Genomic DNA, 20,439 nt, shown 5'->3' on the forward strand with positions numbered 1-20,439 from the left:
GGTCCATTGCCTGGGAAGGCGGGGAGGGCAGAGTTTGGGAGCCAGTGTTCTAGAGGCAGCAACCATTTCCTGGCTAAAAAGCAGAGTGGGGTTTCCAGCGTAGAGCATGAAATACTCAGGTTGCTGCTCACCTAGCAGACCTATTCATTGGCCTTTGCCCTGCCTTAAAGAGTTGTTATGAAGATAAAGTGGACTCCACCCCATAGATGTTTTCACAGTCCCTTTGGAGGAATGATCTACAAATACATTGTTTTAAATCCTCACCTTAAAGCCAGTGTGGTGTAGTGGTTAAGAGCGGTAGTCTCGTAATCTGGGGAACTGGGTTCGCTTCCTCGCTCCTCCACCTGCAGCTGCTGGGTGACCTTGGGCCAGTCACACTTCTTTGAAGTCTCTCAGCCCCACTCACCTCACAGAGTGTTTGCTGTGGGGGAGGAAGGGAAAGGAGAATGTTAGCCGCTTTGAGACTCCTTAAAGGGAGTGAAAGGCGGGATATCAAATCCAAACTCTTCTTCTTCTTCACTCATTAGCTTGAGAGGGGTGGGGAGGCTAACTGGAGGGGAGCAGGGAATGATAGAGCCAATCTGGTTCCCTCCAGGTGTTTCGGACTACAACTCCCATCAGCCCCAGTCAGCACTGCCATTGTAATTCAGAACATCTCAAGGTCACCAGCGGGGTGGGGGGCGAGGGGAGGAAACTGTGACAGAAACTTGCAAGGCATGGATGGCAAAAGTGGATAAGTGATAAATTAATTGAGGTAATCCACTGAAATGGATGGGCGGTAGATTTAGGAGCAGCAAAAAGAAGGAATTATTCACACAGTGCATAGTTAAACTGTGGAACCCCCTTCCACGAGAGGCAGTGTTGGCCGCCAACTTGGGTGACTTTAAAAGAGGATCAGACAAATTCATGGGGGAGAAAGTGATCAAAGGGTACTAGCCACAATGGCTGTGTTCTGCCACCATGGTTGGAGGCAGTGATGCTTCTGAATACCAGTTTGTGGAAACCGCAGGACAGTACTCTTGCGCTTGGGTCCTGCTTGCAGATTTCCTACAGGCATCTGGTTGGCTGCTGTGAGAACAGGATGCTGGACTAGATGGGCTGTTGGCCTCATCCAGCAGGGCTCATCTTATGCTCTTATGGAAATCCCTGCCACAAAGTGTGGAGGCCGTCAGCTATGGGAGCTGGATGGATTCATGGAGGATAAGGCCCAGAATGGCTGCTAGTCATATATTGATTGTATGGTACCTTGAGGATCAGAGGTAGTAAATGCCCCTGATTACCATTTTCTGGGGATCACATGTGGGAGAGGGCTATTGTGCTCATGTCCTGCTTCTGGTCTTCCCAGGAGAAGCTTATGATTAGCCACTGCCCAGCAAAGGACTGGAAGAAGGCTTTGTAACTATCTGAATTTTTGTAGGTGGGAGTTAGAAGCAGCCTTTGAGCTCCGTATAGAATTTGATGTTTGCTTTTGGGGTAGCCTGCTGATTCTCAGCAGTTTTTGCTTGCCTCCCCCTACTCAGCTTCTACATCAATAAATAAAAATACATTAGAAATACTTCAAACGAGCAGTTTCCCCCCTATAACAATCTCTAGGGCTCTTGCTTCGTCGGTTGCTCCCCAAAACACGGGACCATTTGGGGAAGTGAGAAATACAAACCAATGTAATGTACTCCCATTCTTTAAGTTTGTGCAAATGGTGACGCAGTAAAGTGAGCCTCAGTTCCCTGAATAACCCTCTTCAGGAGTATGTAATGCTCCCTGTTGTCTTTGTTAGCATGAAAATGTCCTCCATGTCCAGTAAACACTGATTATTGGGTTTTGGGGATGGTTGGTTTTCTGTGGGTCTCAGCATGTATTTTGTATCAGAGAGAGGTGTATTTCTGTGTGCTGGCGTGATCATGAACATTTCTGCTTGCATTAGCTTCCTACAGCTCTGGTGCTCAGGGCTTGGGGAAGAGAAGAACCTCTGTGCTAAGCAGTTTCACAGGGTTTCATGTGCTGTGTGGGATCTGCTGATCAATTCCACCTGCAAACTCCCATGCTGCTTCCCCTCCTCTCTTTGATACACCTGTATTCCATAAAAATATTCTGGAACCTCTGAGCAAGAGCCACATTTCATTTTATTGAATAATCTGGACCATGGCCTCATGATGTATACGCCTTTCAGTATCTACTTAAAACGTTGTTTAGGAAACCTATCCAGATTTATTGATGTTGATGTGTTTTAATCTTTTAATTTAATCTTTTAATTTTAAACATCTGTAATTGTTTTTAATTTTAATATTTATTGAAAACCACTTAAAGGATTTATTATAATCAAGCATTATGTACGTGCTGCTTTTACGTGCTGCATGTTGTATGTGGAGGTGGAAATATAGATCTGACCAATGTGTGGGTAAGCAAGAAAAAGAATTGGCTTTGCACATTCTCCCGCAGGAGAGAACCCCCAGCAGAGTTAAAAACACTCTCAGAGTTGACCAGCAGCATAGTGTGGAATATAGGTTGTTAAACCCTTTTACATATCTCCTTTTGTCTGCCTGAAAACACTTGCTACCTCTCTCTACCCCTCTAGCAATGAAAAGACCACCACTCACTGTCCAGTTCATGTGTTATTCCATGCAGCAGCAAGGAGAACACAGGTAGATTACTGTTGGGTGCTGAAATATACTCAGAGTTGCAAAGTGATTTCATGCTCTTTATTCAGCTCATAGTGGTGAGGAGGAATGAATGAAAGTCCCCTCAAAGTATCTGCTTTATATACATTATTTACACAATGGGCTGCACATGATTGGCTAATTCTGGAATTCTACTGTAAGCCAATCAGGTTGTGGAGTCACTTATATCTGGAGCATGATTGGGTGGTTCCTGCCAACCAATCATACTGCTGCATTGTTCTAGGACCAATCAGACTGCTGCAATTTGGATCCTATTGTTCTACGACCAATCAGGCTGCTGCAGTTTGGATCCTATTCAACTCAGTACATAACACCCTTCCCCTCTAAGTTCCAGTCCTGCCCGGGAGGTCGCATTCATAGTCCTCGAGGTACGCCGGCGGCCTACATGTGCGTTGCGGCCTGTGGTGTTCCCTGGTCCGGGGTTCAGGTTCTGGCTCGTGTTCCAAGGATGCTGGCTGTGATGGGCCTGTTTGGTCTGGCGCAACCGGCTCGCTCAGTCGTGGTTCTGGTTCCGGTGTCCTTTCGGCCTCGCGGGTCCTCTCTGTATTTACTGATTCTGCCTCTCCCGCTGGCCCCTCCTGCTCTATGGGCCTCACTGCCCCTCTTTTCCCTTGGGACTCCTCTGACCTTTCCTCCTCCTGGTTTTCTCCTGGGAATCGTCGCCGTATCTGGTCGCAGTGGCGGCGCCAGCATTGCCCCCCATCCGTTAGCACCTCGTACGACACGGGGCCAGTGACCCTGGTGACTGTGGCGGGTACCCATGCTGGGCCTGCCCCAAAATTCTTTGCGTACACTGGGTCCTGGGCCTCGAAGGTCCGGGGGTTCCTGCCTCCCCCCCCACTACTACCTCATTCTGAGCTCTATTGGGGTGAAGGCGGTCCAATCTGATTGCAAGGCGCCGACCCATTAGTAGTTCAGCGGGGCTCCGGCCAGTCGTTGAGCTGGGGGTGCTGTGCTGTGCTAGGAGGAATGTGGCAAGGCGGTACTCCCAATCCCCTTGCGTCATGCGGCGAAGGGTGCCCTTGGTGGTCCGCACCATGCGTTCTGCTTGGCCATTGGTGGCAGGGTGGAATGGTGCCAAACGGATGTGGCGGATGGCATTCTGCGCTGTGAAGGTTTGGAATTCTCCTGACGTAAATGCAGTCCCGTTGTCTGAGATGAGAGTGTCAGGGAGCCCGTGGGTTGCAAACAGCCTGCGTAGTACCCGGATGGCTGCGGATTTGGAGTGGACGGTACCAGTGCGACTTCCAGCCATTTGGTGTAGGAGTCCACCACTATGAAGAATGTTTTCCCCTGAAAGGGGCCAGCGAAGTCCACATGCAGGCGTGACCATGGTGCTCGGGCGGACTCCCAGGACTGGACTGGGGCCCTTGGGGGATCTGGGCAGGATTCTTGGCAGGCCTGGCAGTGTTTGACCCAGGCCTCTATCTCTCCGTCGATCCCCGGCCACCACACATAACTCCTGGCCAGGGCCTTCATTCTTACTACCCCTGGGTGTGTCTCATGTAGGGCTGTGAGGACCCTTTTGCGGAGGGGCTGGGGAACAATGACCCTGCTTCCCCATAACAGGCACCCCTTGTGGGCCGACAGTTCATGTTTGCGGGTTGTGTAGCCAGCAAATTCTGGCCCAGGGCTGCTGCTGGGCCATCCCCTCCACACCCAGTCCAGGACCCGGGAGATGACCCTATCTTTCTTGGAATGGTGTGCAACTTCTTGTGCCTGAATGGGGCGGTCGGGAAGCAGCTCCAGGCTCATAACCTCTTGTGCAGGTGCTGGGTTGGGGCCTGTTTCTGGTAGTGGTAGCCTGCTGAGGGTGTCCGCATGGCCCATCGCCTTCCCCGGGCGGTGAATCAGTGCATACTGGTAGCTGGCAAGGAAAATTGACCACCTGAGGATGCGAGGAGACAGCACTTGGGGGGTATGCTTTTCGGGGGCAAACAAGCCAAGCAACAGCTTGTTGTCAGTCACCACGGTGAAGGGCCGCCCGTACAAGAAATCATGGAATTTTTTTACTCCCTTCACGATTGCCAGCCCCTCCTTGTCGATTTGCGAGTAGTTCCGCTCGGTTGCGTTGAGTGTCTGGGAAAAGTATGCCACCCGTACCTCTCTTCCATCCGGGAGTTGGTGTCCCAGGACAGCGCCAATGCCATAGGGTGAGGCGTCGCATGCTAGCACCACCGGCAGCCTCTCGTCGAAGTGTGCCAAGACCGAATTTGAGACAAGCAAGTCCTTGACTGCCTGGAATGCAGCCTCCTGGCGCTGGCCCCACACCCAAGGGGCCCGCTTGTCCAGGAGTCTGTGTAGGGGCTCCGCTACCGCCGCCTTGTGGGGAAGGAAGGAATGGTAAAAGTTCAATAGTCCCAAGAAGGCCTGAAGTTCAGTCTTGCTCTTGGGCGCTGGGGCATCACAAATGGCCCGTACCTTGTCCCCAGTCGGGTGGACCCCTTCTGCGTCCACCATAAATCCCAGAAAGTCCACCTGAGGCACTCCTAGTAGACATTTTTCCCGCTTCACCTTGAGACCCGCCGTCTGGAAACGGTGCAGAACGGTGCGGAGGCGGTCCTCAAACTCCTCTGGTGTGGGCCCGGCAATCAACACATCATCGAAGAAGGGGGCGACGCCAGGAATCCCTTTAAGGAGGGAGTCCATTAGATTCTGGAATATGCCTGGTGCCACACTGACACCGAATTGCAGCCGCTTTACCCTGAACGCTCCTCTGTGCGTCACAATCGTCTGTGCCTCTGCTGTGGCCTCATCTACTGGCAGCTGTTGATATGCTTGGGCCAAGTCCAGCTTGCCAAAAATTTTCGACCCAGCCAGGGTGGCAAGGACATAGCTGACCACTGGCACTGGGTATGCATGGGCCGTGAGGGCCTTGTTTATGGTACATTTGTAGTCTGCGCAGATGCGGACCGAACCATTAGGCTTGACGGGTGTGACGATTGGGGTTTCCCAGGGGGCATTAGGCACCGGCTCCAGCACTCCTTGCTCCACGAGCCGGTCCAATTCCTCGTCTATACGGGGTTTCAGGGCGAACGGGACCCGGCGGGCCTTGAGCCTGACTGGTCGTACTGTGGGGTCAAGCTGTAGAGCAATGGGGGGCCCCGTATACTGTCCCAATTTCCCATCGAAAACCCCTGGAAATTCCTTGCATATGGCGTCCACGTCCACTTGTAAGGTAGTGTGGTTCACCCCGGTGATGGCTACCCCCAGTGGTCCAAACCATGCCAATCCCAGTAAGCTAATGTAGGGGCCCTTGACCACAAGCAAGTCCAGTTGCCGTGTCCGCCCTCAATATTGCACCCTGAAGGTCCCCACCCCTATTGTGGGGACCTTACGTTTCTGGAAGTCCCGGAGGGTGAATGGGGCCGGCCTGAGTTTGGGACCCCCAGTAGGACACAGTTTCCTTAAGGTCCTTGCCGAGATTATGGATAGAGTTGAACCCGTGTCAAGCTCCATGCGGCATGGGGCCCCCTCTATCTGTACCTCTACATAAATTTTCTGTACGTTGGGGTGGGGCAACTGGTATACCTGGAAGTCCGTGAGCTCCGTCGAGTTGCCTTGGTGCGTTGGGCCCCGGGACCTGGGGCTCTTGGATTGGTCATCTGATGCCTGGTGTTGGGTGGGCCAAGCTCGACACACCCGGGCGATGTGTCCCGATTTTCTGCACTGCCTGCACTCTGCGTTGCGGAAACGGCAGGTCCTCCTCTCGTGACTTTCCCCGCAGCTTGCGCAGTTCCCTTCTTCTCGTCGAGGCAGCTGTGGTATGTGGGCTGCTTGAGTGCGCTGCTGTACTCGGTGCACCTCCTCCCTGTCAGATCCTGAGTCGTCGGTGAGGTCTTCGTGGTGGACCCTCGGTTGGGATGGCAGGCTCGGCCATGCCTCTTGCGTCGACCTCTTGGCAGCTTCTGTTTCCAGGGCCTCCTCCAGAGCAACCTGGAACGTTAGGTCCTTCTTAGCGTAGAGGCGTCGTTGCAGCTTCTCATCCTTCAGGCCACTGATGAGGTGGTCCCGAAGCATGTTCTCCAGCTCTGAGAAGTTGCAGAACCGGGGAGAGGTCACAAACCCAGTTATGGTTTCCCCAGGGGCTTGCCGCTTTGCGTAGAAGGCATTTCAACGAGCCACCACTGAGGGCTGCGGCGAAAAGTGCCCCTTCAGCTGTTCCATTATTGTTTTGTATGGAACAGTAGCGACGTCTTCAGGTGCAAGGAGAGCCCGGGCGATTTCAAACGTCTCCTCTCCGCAGATGCTGAAGAATATCGCCCTCTTCTTGGCGTCTTCTTCATCGGTGACCCCTTTGGCTTCTAGGAGGACGGTGAAATGGGAGGCGTACGCTTCCCAGTCTCCAGATGCTGGGTTGAACGGCGAGAAGCTGCTGTCGCTTGTGTTCCGGAGCTGAAGCCTGGATACACGGTGCGAGGCAGCGGTGCGGCAGGTGGCGGTGCTGCGGTGCTGTGTGTGGCAGTCAGCTCAGCGGGATCCCACCTTCGTCGCCAGTGAAATATACTCAGAGTCGCAAAGTGATTTCATGCTCTTTATTCAGCTCATAGTGGTGAGGAGGAATAAATGAAAGTCCCCTCAAAGTATCTGCTTTATATACATTATTTACACAATGGGCTGCACATGATTGGCTAATTCTGGAATTCTACTGTAAGCCAATCAGGTTGTGGATTCACTTATATCTGGAGCATGATTGGGTGGTTCCTGCCAACCAATCATACTGCTGCATTGTTCTAGGACCAATCAGACTGCTGCATTCTGAATCCTATTGTTCTAGGACCAATCAGACTGCTGCAATTTGGATCCTATTGTTCTAGGGCCAATCAGACTGCTGCAATTTGGATCCTATTGTTCTAGGACCAATCAGACTGCTGCAGTTTGGATCCTATTCAACTCAGTACATAACAGGTGCAAAATACAGCATTTCATTTCAAACATGTCCTGGTTGGTTACATGGTGCAACGAGAGAGTGAGGAAAGGAAGAGAAGAAGCTTCACTTCCTCCCTCACCAGCGGTGTGGGGGCCTGACTTAAACTGAGTCTAGGAACACAGCTCTGTGGTCTTAACCTCTTTGTGCATTAACTAGTACTCATGCATAGTTATGTTTGAATACAATTTCCTACAGTTTGAACAAAATTATCTTCTTAGAGACTTTTACAGTGGTGAGACAGCGAGTGACTACTTTTTGTCCCCGTGTTTTGCAGAGCTGGTGATTTTTCATGTTCTAATAAAGCAAAATATTGGTTTAAAACAGAGGTTTAATTGCCATCTGCTCCATGTGCTATTCAACTTATTTTGTGTGTATTTTAAACAAGGGAGACTGTTGTGGCATCTTAAATACATTTTTTTAAAAAAGCAGTATTATGGCATCAGCTTTGTACAATCCATGACATGCTAACACGACTACTAAACCTCTGGAAATCATTGCTAGATTTTAGTTGTATGGTGCTTCTTGCAGTATTTGAGTCTGATTTTAATTAGTAGTACGGTTCATCCTTCCAGAGGAGTCTACAAAAGTTACTGGCCCTGACATCCTGTGTTTAGTCACAGAGATACATTGACATCCTGAAATACAGAATCTTCCATTTTATGAATGCTTACTTTCCTTGCTACCTGTAGCCAATTTTTGTTGGCTGCAGTTAACAAGACAAAGAGCTAGGGTCAAACTATATGATGGTTCAATCACGATGTGACTTTCAGGCATGTACCTTTTCCTTCCATGAGGTGCCTCCTTGACTTCCCTGTCCCCTCGACTCCAAAGCTTTCCATGCTTTCCCTTTGTGAGATTTCCCCCCTCTGCCCAGTCAAGCTAACCTTTGCTTCCCTCTCTGGAAGCAGCACTTGTTGCTGTTGTGTGGCTGAAGCTCTGATGACGTCACATAAGTTCATCCAGTGGGGTCAGGGCTCTGTTAGATGCAGACTGTGGTAAATCACCATAGAAATGATTCTGAATGGATGGACTTCAGGTTTCAAGAGCTGAATCTAACTTCAGGACTTCAGGTTTCAAGTACTGTAGCTCAGGGGGTAGGCAGAAGGTCCCAGGTTCAATCCCTAGCACAGGGGTCAGCAACCTTTTTCAGCCGTGGGCCGGTCCACTGTCCCTCAGACCTTGTGGGGGGCCGGACTATATTTTGGGGGGGAAAATGAATGAATTCCTATGCCCCATAAATAACCCAGAGATGCATTTTAAATAAAAGCACACATTCTGCTCATGTGAAAACAAGCTGATTCCTGGACTGTCCACAGGCTGGATTTAGAAGGCGATTGGGCCGGATCCAGCCCCCGGGCCTTAGGTTGCCTACCCCTGCGCCTAGCATCTCAGGGTAGGACTGGGGATGATCTGTCTGAAACCCTAGAGCACTTCAGTCAGTGGGAACAGTAACACCCTACATTTAAAGGACATTTAACACACATTTAAAGCACGGGACTCCCCCTCAAAGAATCCTGGAAGCTGCTGTTAGTTAAGGGTGCTGGGGAAAACAGTATCAGAATGGCAAATTAATTTTTGTGAATTTATTGAATTGGCTAAAATGACGGCGGCAATCAGATTACAATCTAATCAAAATTTAAAGAAAGAATGGTTAAGCGTAGATGAAAGTATGGTAAAACGATGTTCCAAAAGTGATCTATTGATATGTTTAGACTGAAACCCACAAAGTTAAGAGGTAAAAGGTACACGGTTTCATGGTCAATAGCAATAATATACCGCTTAATACAACCTAAAAGATACCGTAATAGAGCTAATAATTCCAAGCATGGGTGGAGGGAAGCCACTGGGGAAAAAGGTGAAAATAAATAATAATATTTGGATATATGTATGTTGAATGTAATGTTAAATTGCTAAAGGATGGTTTATATATTTTTGAACACATCATTGTAGTATTGTTAAGAACTAAATCTTAACAACAACAACAACAATAATAGGGTGCTGGGAAATGTGAGCTCTGTGAGGCTTGTCTGACTCAGTACAAATCAGCTTCCTATGACCTGTGAGAGATTTTTTCTGATACATGTTAAACTTTGTGATGCTCCCCCAAGTTCTTTTTCAGAGATGGTGGAATGAGAGTGGACTACTTGTGTTCATGCGAAAGATTGTGGGAGAAAAATAGCCATGTTGGAGAAGTGTGTGTATCTTGCAATTCATCCCTCCCTTTAAAACAAACAGACAAATAAATATGCTGTCCTTTTAATATATCCATTTCAAATTTGCCTGTAAAATTCATGGAGATACCAACCCCAAATGCCTGGAAAATTTAGCTGTTCCTTTCCAAAGTTGCTCTGTTAATGCAAAATTAACACACAAGCAGGCTGTCAAGTTGTGTGTGTATAACAGGAGTGTCTTGTTGAAAAATCCTAACTGAATTCAAACCATCACCAACCCCTGCAAGGAGTATGTCGGTTTTGACCAGTTTCCAAGCAAAATGATGAGAGGCTTTTTTGTGATGGGAGGGCAGGAGTGGGGAGTGGACCGTCTGCTCTGTTCATCAAGAAACTAACCACATGGTGATGGATGCCAGCTCTTTGACCATCTTGCATATCTGACCCGCCTATGGGGAGACGATTTTAAAAGAAAAAGAAATGTGGAATTCCTGACATTTATTTATCACTCATTTTATTTATTGAATTTATACTCTGCCCTTCCTCCAAAGGAGCCCAGGGTGGGGCACCATCAAAATCTAACCTAGCTTATATTGTCTCACCCAGACAGACGCCTCTCCTAGTGCCTGCTCCCTTAGATGCCAAGGATTGGACCTTGGGGTTTTGCGTGCCAAGAAGATGCTCCACCACTGAGCCAGGGTTCAATCCATCCCTCCCATAGGTCTGTAAAACTTATGTGTAGGGTAGAGAAAAACAGAATAAGCTTTTTTCCCTGTTTCTCTCCTATAAGAACGGAACTCGGACACCGTCCAGTGAAATCGAATAGGAGACGATTCAAGACCGACAACAGGAAAGTGTTTTTTGCATGATGCATAATTTGTTTAAGGAATTTGCTTCCTCCGAAGTGTGGAGGCTGCCGCTGGCTTAGATGGCTTCAAAGGGGGATTAGACAAAATTTGAGGAGGAAGGGAAGTCTATATTCATCCTTATAGCTGTGATATGACTAAATGGAATATCCATGTTCAGTGGCATTCTACCCATGAGTGCCATTTGCAGTGGATCCAAACCAGGGGAGGAATGTTGCCTTCAGACACCTGCTTCCTGGAGGCATCTGATTGGACCGGCTGGACCCACCCAACAGAACAGCAGAGTTCTGTTTAGAACAGGCTTCCTCAACCTCGGCCCTCCAGATGTTTGGAGACTACAGTTCCCATCATCCCTGACCACTGGTCCTGCTAGCTAGGGATCATGGGAGTTGTAGGCCAAAAAAACATCTGGAGGGCCGAGGTTAAGGAAGCCTGGTTTAGAGTCATGGCAAAAGTAAATCACACCTTTCCCCACCCAACCTGGTACCCTCCAAGTGTTTCATACTACAACTCCCTTGAGCCCCAGCCCTCACAGCCATGTCACCTGTACTCAGGTGAAGTGTTAAGCGTCAAGTTGAGAGTGAACAGTTGCCTGTAGGGTTATGATAGCACCCAGCCAGTCAGCAAAGCAGACTGGGAGGGAACCAGTCAGGCCCTGGAAAACTGCAAGATGGCAGAGGAAATGGGTGGAGTTGGTTTGCCAACTAACCATTAAAAGTAAGGCCTGTAGTTCTTGTACACACTGCTTCTCTAGACCATTTTGACATCCTGGAAAACATATCCAGTACTGTATATACGTATTGGTGTTTATGCTGCTGGAATCTGAAAATCTGCTGAAATCAACTCTCTCTCTCCATCTTCATCTTCCTTTCCATTTGGGATTCGTTTCACAGAGGCTTTGTTCCTGTACTCTACATGCCCACCGCATGTCAGGAACAGAGCTAATTAGTCCCCTCTCCTCAGTTGATTTTTTTTTTTGTTAATCAACACGATAACGACCCAACTCCAGTGAGGATGTTCTATTCCTGTTAACAGGCAAGAATTTTTGCTTCCTGTGAAACTCCTAGTACTTGAAAGAGAAAAAAAGAGGCTTTGAAGAGTGTTGAGCAGGAAGAACCCTATAATCTCTTTTTCTTTTAACCCTTCCGTTTATACAATGCATTACTGCCACTGTTTGACAATTATCTGGGGCCAGCGGTATGTGCATGCTAAGTACTGTACAGGACATAACCCTGGACCAATTTTGTCTGGCCAGTCCACAGAAAGATTCATCCAGAAGCTTAAGAATGGTGCAAGCGTCTGAGTTTCACACAGCTCTTCCACCATTTCCTGTGTGGTATTTTTATATAATTAATCTCAGTCCTTAGTCGGTTGTCACAGTGAATCAAGGCAGCTTCCTCTAAATCGGGAGTGGGAGAACCTCTGTTCCAGGAGGTGAATGTGGCCCTCCTCGGTTCCCTATCTGGCCCTTCGAATGCTCCGCAGACTACACATTTCAGCAGCATTGCTTGGGACATTTCTGGAATGTATTTGCCTAGCTAGAATGTATCCTTGAACTCTGATCATTCTTGCCTGCATAGGGACTAGAGATGCACGCTTGAGTGTGTGTAGAAGCCAACCTACTGTACAAAGGTAAAAATAAATAAAAGTTGCTTCACCCACTTTGGCTCCTGGCTCCACCAATCCTGTCACCCCACGGGCTGAGAAACCTTACCCACCCCTGCTCTACAGCAAAGACAGGGGACTTGTGGCCCTCCAGATGTTGTTGGACTGCAACTCCCAACATTTCCTGAGCGTTGACCATGCTGTCGGGGGCTGATGGGAGCTGGAGTCCAACAATTTCTAGAGGACCACAGGTTTTTCAAGAATAATTTCTGATGCAGACTAGTGGTGTCTCCCAAGAACTTAAGCTACAATGCTTGCTGTTGGGGGAATGGAATTCTGCTCCTTCTCCCAGACTACCTTGTACTGAAGTGTGGTATGTACAGGACACCAAACCAGTACAGCCACGCATTGGCCAGTGTCCATAATGTCACTGGTAAAGAGAAGCATAACTTTTCTTCTCTGCTGGGGAAGGGTGCTAGCTCAGTGGTAGAGCACTTGCCTTGTATGCAGAAAGTCTCGCATCCGATCTGTGACTGCCTCTCTAGATAGGACTGGGAGAGATCCTGAAATCTTGGATAGCCATTGCTGCCAGTCATTCTCAACAATACTGAGGTAGAAGAACCCCATTATCTGATTTGATACGAGGCAGCATCCTATGTTCCCACATAAGTTGTTAAAAAGAATTATCATCATCCTCATCATCATTGTTATTAGCTGAAAGTTGTAAGATCTAATATCACTTGACCACATTCCTATATCATTGCTTGATATTTTGCACATGTGAAGCATCCATTGCCGGTCAGATCCCACAATTCCATTCTCTTGTGTTATCCCGATCCAAATACTTTTCTTGCAAGGACAGCTGACAATTCCCAGTTAATTCAATGTCACGTTGGTGTTGCATGTATGTGTGAATCATCCCCAGTAGGTGACACTCACTCTCTTGCTGGAGATTCATCTCCCCAGGGCCCAGGAACTTGCCCCCCTCCAATTAAATCCTTCCTCCACAGCTCTCTGCTTCCCCATTCATCCGTGATTCCTGGCAAATGTGCATTTTTAAAACTCCCAGCCGTCCTGTGTTCTTAAAGGCTTTGGTGGCTCCAGAGGATTGAGCAGTGGTGAGGCATCCGCCTTAATTATTTTCTTCTGCTTTGGGGCATCTTGTTGGGATGAGGAGGGGAGGGGCCTGTTCCTAAACACCCACTCCCAGCCCACACTGATTTCTCCTTCACTGCCTAGGATCTGAAGGAATCTGATGCGGAGGCAGTGCAGAGGCAAATGTGTGCATGTGCGTATCGAGAGAGGCTTGCTGTGAATGTTCATTGCATCTAGGGGTGTGTGTGTGTGTGTGTGTGTGTGCTAGAATGGTGACCTGAAGCTTAGATTGCCTGTTTATATTTGTGCACAATGTTGCTTCTCTCTTGGGCGCTGCAATTCAGGCTCCAATGTTCATGCCTGCCAGCTGCAGCATAATAACATAAGAGCCTGCTGGATCAGGCCAGTGGTCCATCTAGTCCAGCATACTCTTCTCGCAGTGACCAACCAGATGCCTGTGGGAAACCAGCAAGCGGGATTCGAGCACAAGAGCCCTCTCCCATCCCGTGACTCTCAGCAACCAATATTCAGAACCACTGCTGCCTCCAACTGTAGCAGCAGATAGCCATGGTGGTTAGTAACCATCCCTAGCCCTCTCCAATAGGAATTTAACTCATTCTGTTTTAAAGCCATCCAAGATTTTTGATCTCAACAAAATTGTTAGTTTTTTAATTACAGCAAGATACCAATTTTATTATTATTATTTATGTGGGTGGGAGGAAAAGATACGTCCGCTACTCATAATTCACTTTTGGTGGATGACAAGCATGCACCACTTAAAAGCTAAGGTAAAGGGTAAAGGGACCCCTGACCGTTAGGTCCAGTTGTGGCCGACTCTGGGGTTGCGGCTCTCATCTCGCTTTACTGACAGAGGGAGCCGGCGTCCAGCTTCCGGGTCATGTGGCCAGCAGGACTAAGCCGCTTCTGGGAAACCATAGCAGCGCTCGGAAACACCGTTTACCTTCCCGCCGGAGTGGTACCTATTTATCTACTTGCACTTCAATGTGCTTTCGAACTGCTAGGTTGGCAGGAGCAGGGACCAAGCAATGGGAGCTCACCCTGTCTTTGCCGCAAATAATCATGGGAGCTGTAGTTTGTTAAGTGTGTTTAGAGTTGTTAGGGGATCCCTGTTCCCCTCACGAAGCTGCCTGGGAAGAGGGGTTGATTGTTAAAGCATTCTCAATGGAAGGCAAGGATAGATATTTACCTGCTCTACCCACTGATCATAGCTCAGTGGATAGATGCTTCGCATGCAGAAGGTTCCAGGTTCCCCACTTGCAATTCCTGGCAACTGATATTCAGAGGCATACTGCCTCCAGCACTTGAGCTAGTGCATTGCCATGGAGGCTTGTAGCCATATCCTCCAATCCTCTTTTAAAGACATCTGAGTTTGTGGCCATCACTGCCTCCTGAGGGAGGGAGTTCCATAGTTTATATACGCATAATGTGCTGCTATGTGTTTATGTATACTCTTGGGTGATTTTAGCATCTATCCCACAGGTGCCACATCCTGAGCGGGTACCCAGACAAATTAAAACATGACAGTTGAGCAGTTGAAAGTGCTTAGTGGTAGAACGAAAACACCCCAATGTCTGTCTAGAAAAGAAACTCCAGAGCTGGAGAAATATCAGCTGAGCACGAGAGAGAAGCGATTTGGATGAAGTCCCTCCCCATCCTCTCCCCTGAATGTGGTTTATCTGTAGAAAAGCACAGAAAGGAAGGAAAAGGAGGAGGCAGGTGGTTTGGCTCCGGATGGTGTCTCTCCCCTTGTGTTAACACCTCTCATGCAAGGCTGCTGAGGCATGGACTAATCTCAGGCCTGATGTGAACGGCTGCTTTCTAGTGAGAGGAAGGAACTTTACACTTACACAGGTACTCTTGGATCCTGCAGTTTCAGGTGCTGAGCTCTTGTGTATGAAGTGGTCTTATGGGGGGTGGGAGAAGTGAATTTTAAATTGAGATGCTTTTTGTGTGTGAAAGTGGTTTTTTAAAATAATAAATGCAACCCTTAGTCAATAGGGGAGGCGGGGAGCCACCATAGGAGCCCCCCGCCCACCACCTGTGGGTGGAATCCCAGTTCACAGAAGCCCCAGCCAGCTTTAGCCTATATTCAGGGATGATTTATTTATTTAAATGTTTATGATCTGCACTTTCATAAAATACATCAAAGCAGCTTACAACATAGAGCACAATAAAAAATCATTGTATACATATAAAACAGAACTAAAAACATCAGTAAAAAGTGAAAAAAAAAAAACAGCTAATAAAACACCAATAGATACATTTGGTAAAAAGGGGGGAAAAACATACTGTTAAGGCCTGTCTTAAAAAGCACAATTTTCAGAAGACTTATGAAAGAAGGCAGGTATTGTTCCTGCCTCTACAGGCAGGGAGTTGGAAAGGGCAAGCAAGGTCTGCCACACTGAAAGCTCAATTAAACTTCAGAGGTACAGGGAACCACCAGATGCCCCTTCAGAGGATCTCAGATTGAGGGGGAGACTTGGGAATCCCAAACATTTTATTGTACGGTACTTATTTATTCTGTTCAAATCCCAATATTCCTGCAAGGAGCTGAAGGTGGTGAACATGGTCCAGCCGTCCCCCTCCGCTTATTCTCACAACTACCTTGTGAGGTGGGTTAGGCTGAGAGTTAGTGACTGGCCCATGGTCAGTCTTCAGTTCCTTGCTCAATAGATAAATCAATGAAACATGAACTGCACTGGGTCTGCACAGTTTTTGCTCTGTGCAGTTGGATTTATTGCACCATAAAAAGGTAAAGGGACCCCTGACCATTAGGTCCAGTCGTGACCGACTCCGGAGTTGCGGCACTCATCTCGCTTTATTGGCCAAGGGAGCCGGCGTACAGCTTCCGGGTCATGTGGCCAGCAGGACTAAGCCGCTTCTGGTGAACCAGAGCAGCGCACGGAAACGCCGTTTACCTTCCCGACAGAGCGGTACCTATTTATCTACTTGCACTTTGACGTGCTTTCGAACTGCTAGGTTGGCAGGAGCTGGGACCGAGCAACGGGAGCTCACCCCGTCACGGGGATTCGAACCGCCAACCTTCTGATCGGCAAGTCCTAGGCTCTGTGGTTTAACCCACAGCGCCACCCACGTCCCTTTATTGCACCATAGCCAGCCTTTATTGGGGATGGGATGCATGGCAAACAGCCCATGAGAACGTGGGGGAAGGGCTGTCACTCAGTGGCTAAGCATCTGCTTGCCATGCAGAAGGTTCCAAGCTCAGCTGCCCAATACAGCTGGGAGAGACTGCTGCTTGAAGCACTGGCCACTGCTAGTACAGGAGAGGAAATGGTAGCCGTAAAGGTGGAATACAATACAGGGAGGACAGATGGGCAGGTGGCCTCCTTCTGCCTCTTCTGCCAAGCCTTGAACTGCATGGCAGATGGAGATTCAACAGGTAAAAGCCCCACTACCATAGCTCAGTAGATTAAAGGTAAAGGTAAAGGTAAAGGGACCCCTGACCGTTAGGTCCAGTCGTGACTGACTCTGGGGTTGCGACACTCATCTCGCTTTACTGGCCGAGGGAGCCGGCGTACAGCTTCCAGGTCATGTGGCCAGCATGACTAAGCCGCTTCTGGCGAACCAGAGCAGCGCACGGAAACGCCGTTTACTTTCCCGCCGGAGTGGTACCTATTTATCTACTTGCACTTTGACGTGCTTTCGAACTGCTAGGTTGGCAGGAGCAGGGACCGAGCAATGGAAGCTCACCCCGTCACGGGGATTCGAACCGCCGACCTTCTGATCGGCAAGTCCCAGGCTCTGTGGTTTAACCCACAGCGCCACCCACCTCCCTTGTTTGTAGATTATGAGACTCCTAATCTCAGGGTTGTGGGTCCAAGCCCCACGTTGGGTAAAAACAGTCCTGCATTGCAGGGGGCTGGACTAGATGACCCTTGTGGTCCCTACAATTCTATTATTCTCAAGGCCAGTGTGCAGCTCTTTAGGGGTACAGGTAAAAGTCTCCCCAAGGGATTCTGTAGTCTGCCGTGGATTTTACCCTGCCATGAAGCTGTTAGGGGCACAGGTAAAAGTTTTCCTATCCCCACATCTCAAGGGGTTCAGTACCTGTTGTATCTCAGCCTGCCACACAGCTCTTTAGGGGCACAGGGCAAAAGAAAGGGGGTGAAAGCCTGCCAGTGGCTGCTTCCTTTTGCAAAGGCTTCTGGGAGGGGAGGCGCAGGGCCAAGTGAGCAGAGTGGTCTCTGCTGCTCCCCGCCCCGGTTTCAGGTGACGAGGCTTGGGTGCGCATCCTGACATGGCACTGTTATGCCGACCCAGCAGTGTTCTGCTTCCATGGCGTGCCGTGGCACTGACGCTCTGCCTCTTCCCTTTCAGAAATATCGTTACCAAGATGAAGACAGCCCCCCGTTGGAGCACAGCCCCGCCCACCTCCCCAACCAGGTAAAGGCCCCTGAGCTGGTCCACGTGGCGGAGAAGAACCTGTCCCAGATCGAGAGCGTCCACGGCTATGTGTCTCACTCGCACATCTCCCCCATGAAGGTAGGAAGGGGGGGCGCGGGTGCCCCGGCCAGGAGAGGGGACACCATCCTGCCACACCCGGCCCTGCCCACCCCTGCCACACCCGCACTCCGCCACACCCACACCCACCTGTGGCCTGCACTGGAGCTCGTGGACACCACCGTCCACGTGGCAGCATGTGTGTGTTTCGTGTGTCAGGTGGCGTTTGGCTGTTGCTGTCTCTGTAGTAGGCCGTATGTGTGATTTTTTGGTGGTGGTAAGATTTAGACTTTGGCGTTTTGATAGGTGTGCGAGTGAGGGAGTGTGTGGCGCTGTTTTCGCTTCTCTGTGTGGGGTTGTTATTCGTCCACGTAAAGCTCTCCATGCACATGTGTGTGTGTGTATTTCACGGCAAGTGCAACTGTACAACCCTTTTGTTTTTTCAAAGCACAGTGACTCAGCACAGGGTTGTCATGACTGCGAATGTGTCTGTGTGCTGCTCTGTATGGAGGGAGCTCTTGGAAGGAGTGTGTGCCTTCCTATAATATGTGGTAGCTAATGAGTGTTTGCCGCCAACTGTATGCTTCTGGAGGGGGGAGTGCCAGTGCCTTAGCAAATAGAATCACCTGTGCCAACCTGGCACCCTTCAGCTGTTTTGGACTACAATTCCCATCGGCCCCAGACAGCACATGGGAGTTGTAGTTCAAGCATCTGGAGGGCACTAGGTTGGGAAAGACTGAAAGAGACACAAATGCTTCCTTCCCTGTGCATCACCACACATCACTTTTTAAAACATAGACACATTTTTTGCGGGTCTTCCTTAACAATATAAAGCATCTCTGGAACAGCAGGGTGTGCCTGAGCATATAAAATGCTTTTGAAAGCGTGCTTTGCTCCCTGGGCAGGAGGAATATTGTTATCATAACATCAGTGGCACTGGAGACATCTGCCTACGTTCATTGAAGCACTTGTGGTCTTTCACAAGCGCTGGTGGGTGTGACATCTTAGTGTACAGGGTGTAACTTGGGCATCTTTGCATATTTTTGGGCATGCTACAGTTACACGTGTGCTACATTCAAGGGTGCTTTTTTTAGTGTGTCCGTTTATCACTGTGAGAGTTCGTGGCGTATTAGCTTATGGTTTGTGTCTTTGCTAGACCTGAAAGGATCATGCTCCCTCGACTGGAGCTCTTCCCCTGAAATGGAAACCTTTGTTTCTTTATTTTTTGCTTCCTTAAAACGAGCACGGGTGCGAGACTCATTTAAGCAGGTCTTGCTGGGAATCTCAGGAGCTGCTTGTGGGATTCCCATAATGGGCATCTGGTTGGCCACTGTGAGACCGGGATGGGCCCCCTTTGCCTGATCCAGCCGCCAGGCTCTTGGGCATTCCTCCCACTGTGTTGAAGCATTTGCACGAGGATCCTGTCGTTCAGCACCATTGGCATTTGACAGTGTCTCGGCTGCTCCCTAGAATACAAACACACTCACACCTGCACCAACCAACCCTTCCCAGAAAAGAAGCTTGCTATTTCAAATTCAGCAATAGCCAAATTTTGGAACCCGTCTAAATTTCAGGTCCCTATAAGCAAAATAAGTGACTGGCCTGAGGTGTCACCCAGTGAGCTTCACACTGCTGAATGTGTACCACCCTGTCTCCAGGATATAACACCAGCATTTAAATTCTGTGGTTTGTGGCATGTTACTTGGGCTCAGGCTAAGCCCTAGTCTGTGTGCCTGCTGTGTCTTTGTCTGCTGTGGTGCATGGCTTCTGTATCCACCATATTGGAAGCTGACCCTCACACAGAGACACCAGAACCTCACATCACACGTAGCCTCCGCTCTACCCTACTGAGAGGTATTTATCATTGTGAGAAGTGGTGGGGAGGGCTGCGATGGGTGGCGGGGTGGGGTGTGGGTTACGGATATGGAGTTGTCTCTTGGACAAAAAGTTTTTTTTGTGGGACGTTGTTGTGAGGGAGTAGCCCCTCACAGTGGAGGGTGACCGGCAAAACAATCTGTGAATCAGCAGCACATGTGATTTTGGTGAACAGGAGAGGAATGAAGAATTGGAGGAAGGCCTCACCCCCCCTCACACCTCAGATCCACCCTGTTTCAAAGCCTGATGGTGTGTGGCCTGCAGAACGTGATTCATCCTAAGTGTTGGTGGGTTCAAATCCAGAAAGGCCAATTATCCTGAAATTAATTAGTCAGCGCTGTGCAGAGTGAAGTGGTGGTTTTTGATCAATTGTTGTAATAAATAGGAGTATTATGCATACTGGAAGGGCTGCCGTTCTCTAGATGCACCTCCTTGTTTGTTAAGATTTTCAGAGGAGGGTGGGGCCCTAGTTGCAGAATGCTTTCCTCAGGGAAAATTGCCGGTTTGTTATCATCCTTTGGCACCGGGATTTCTTTCTCTCCAAAGTTTTGAAAAACATTTTAGAAACACTTTTAAAGCTGCTGATGGGTGGTGTGGGTTTTCTTGGGTTGTTGCTTACTTGCTGCTGCTTTTACTCTTTGAAGTGGTCTCTGGTTGTTCTTCACAACAGCCCTGTATGGTAGGACAGTATTAAAATATCCACATTGCCCATGTCATTGAAGAACCTAAAAGAAGACATGTAT

At 49.0% G+C, this 20,439-nt stretch overlaps 1 protein-coding gene across 15 annotated transcripts in view; it reads left to right on the top strand.

The window, feature by feature from the left end:
- DLG4 (discs large MAGUK scaffold protein 4) overlaps positions 1 to 20,439 on the top strand; it is a gene marked incomplete at its 5' end in the record, with an annotated part of 130,353 nt that overhangs the window by 65,181 nt on the left and 44,733 nt on the right. For 7 of the 15 annotated variants that reach the window (XM_080979686.1, XM_080979690.1, XM_080979693.1 and 4 more), the window contains one exon: positions 17,699 to 17,863. The exons of 1 other annotated variant lie outside the window; for it this stretch is intronic. In XM_080979686.1, the coding sequence (XP_080835812.1) occupies positions 17,699 to 17,863 (165 nt within the window). Of the gene's footprint in view, positions 1 to 15,089; positions 15,212 to 17,698; positions 17,864 to 20,439 lie in introns of those variants that run through there. 7 more of the 15 variants (XM_080979692.1, XM_080979678.1, XM_080979681.1 and 4 more) reach the window with 2 other exon arrangements.

The sequence above is a fragment of the Podarcis pityusensis genome (assembly GCF_964106645.2).
Source record: "Podarcis pityusensis genome assembly, chromosome: 13".
NCBI lineage: Eukaryota > Metazoa > Chordata > Lepidosauria > Squamata > Lacertidae > Podarcis > Podarcis pityusensis.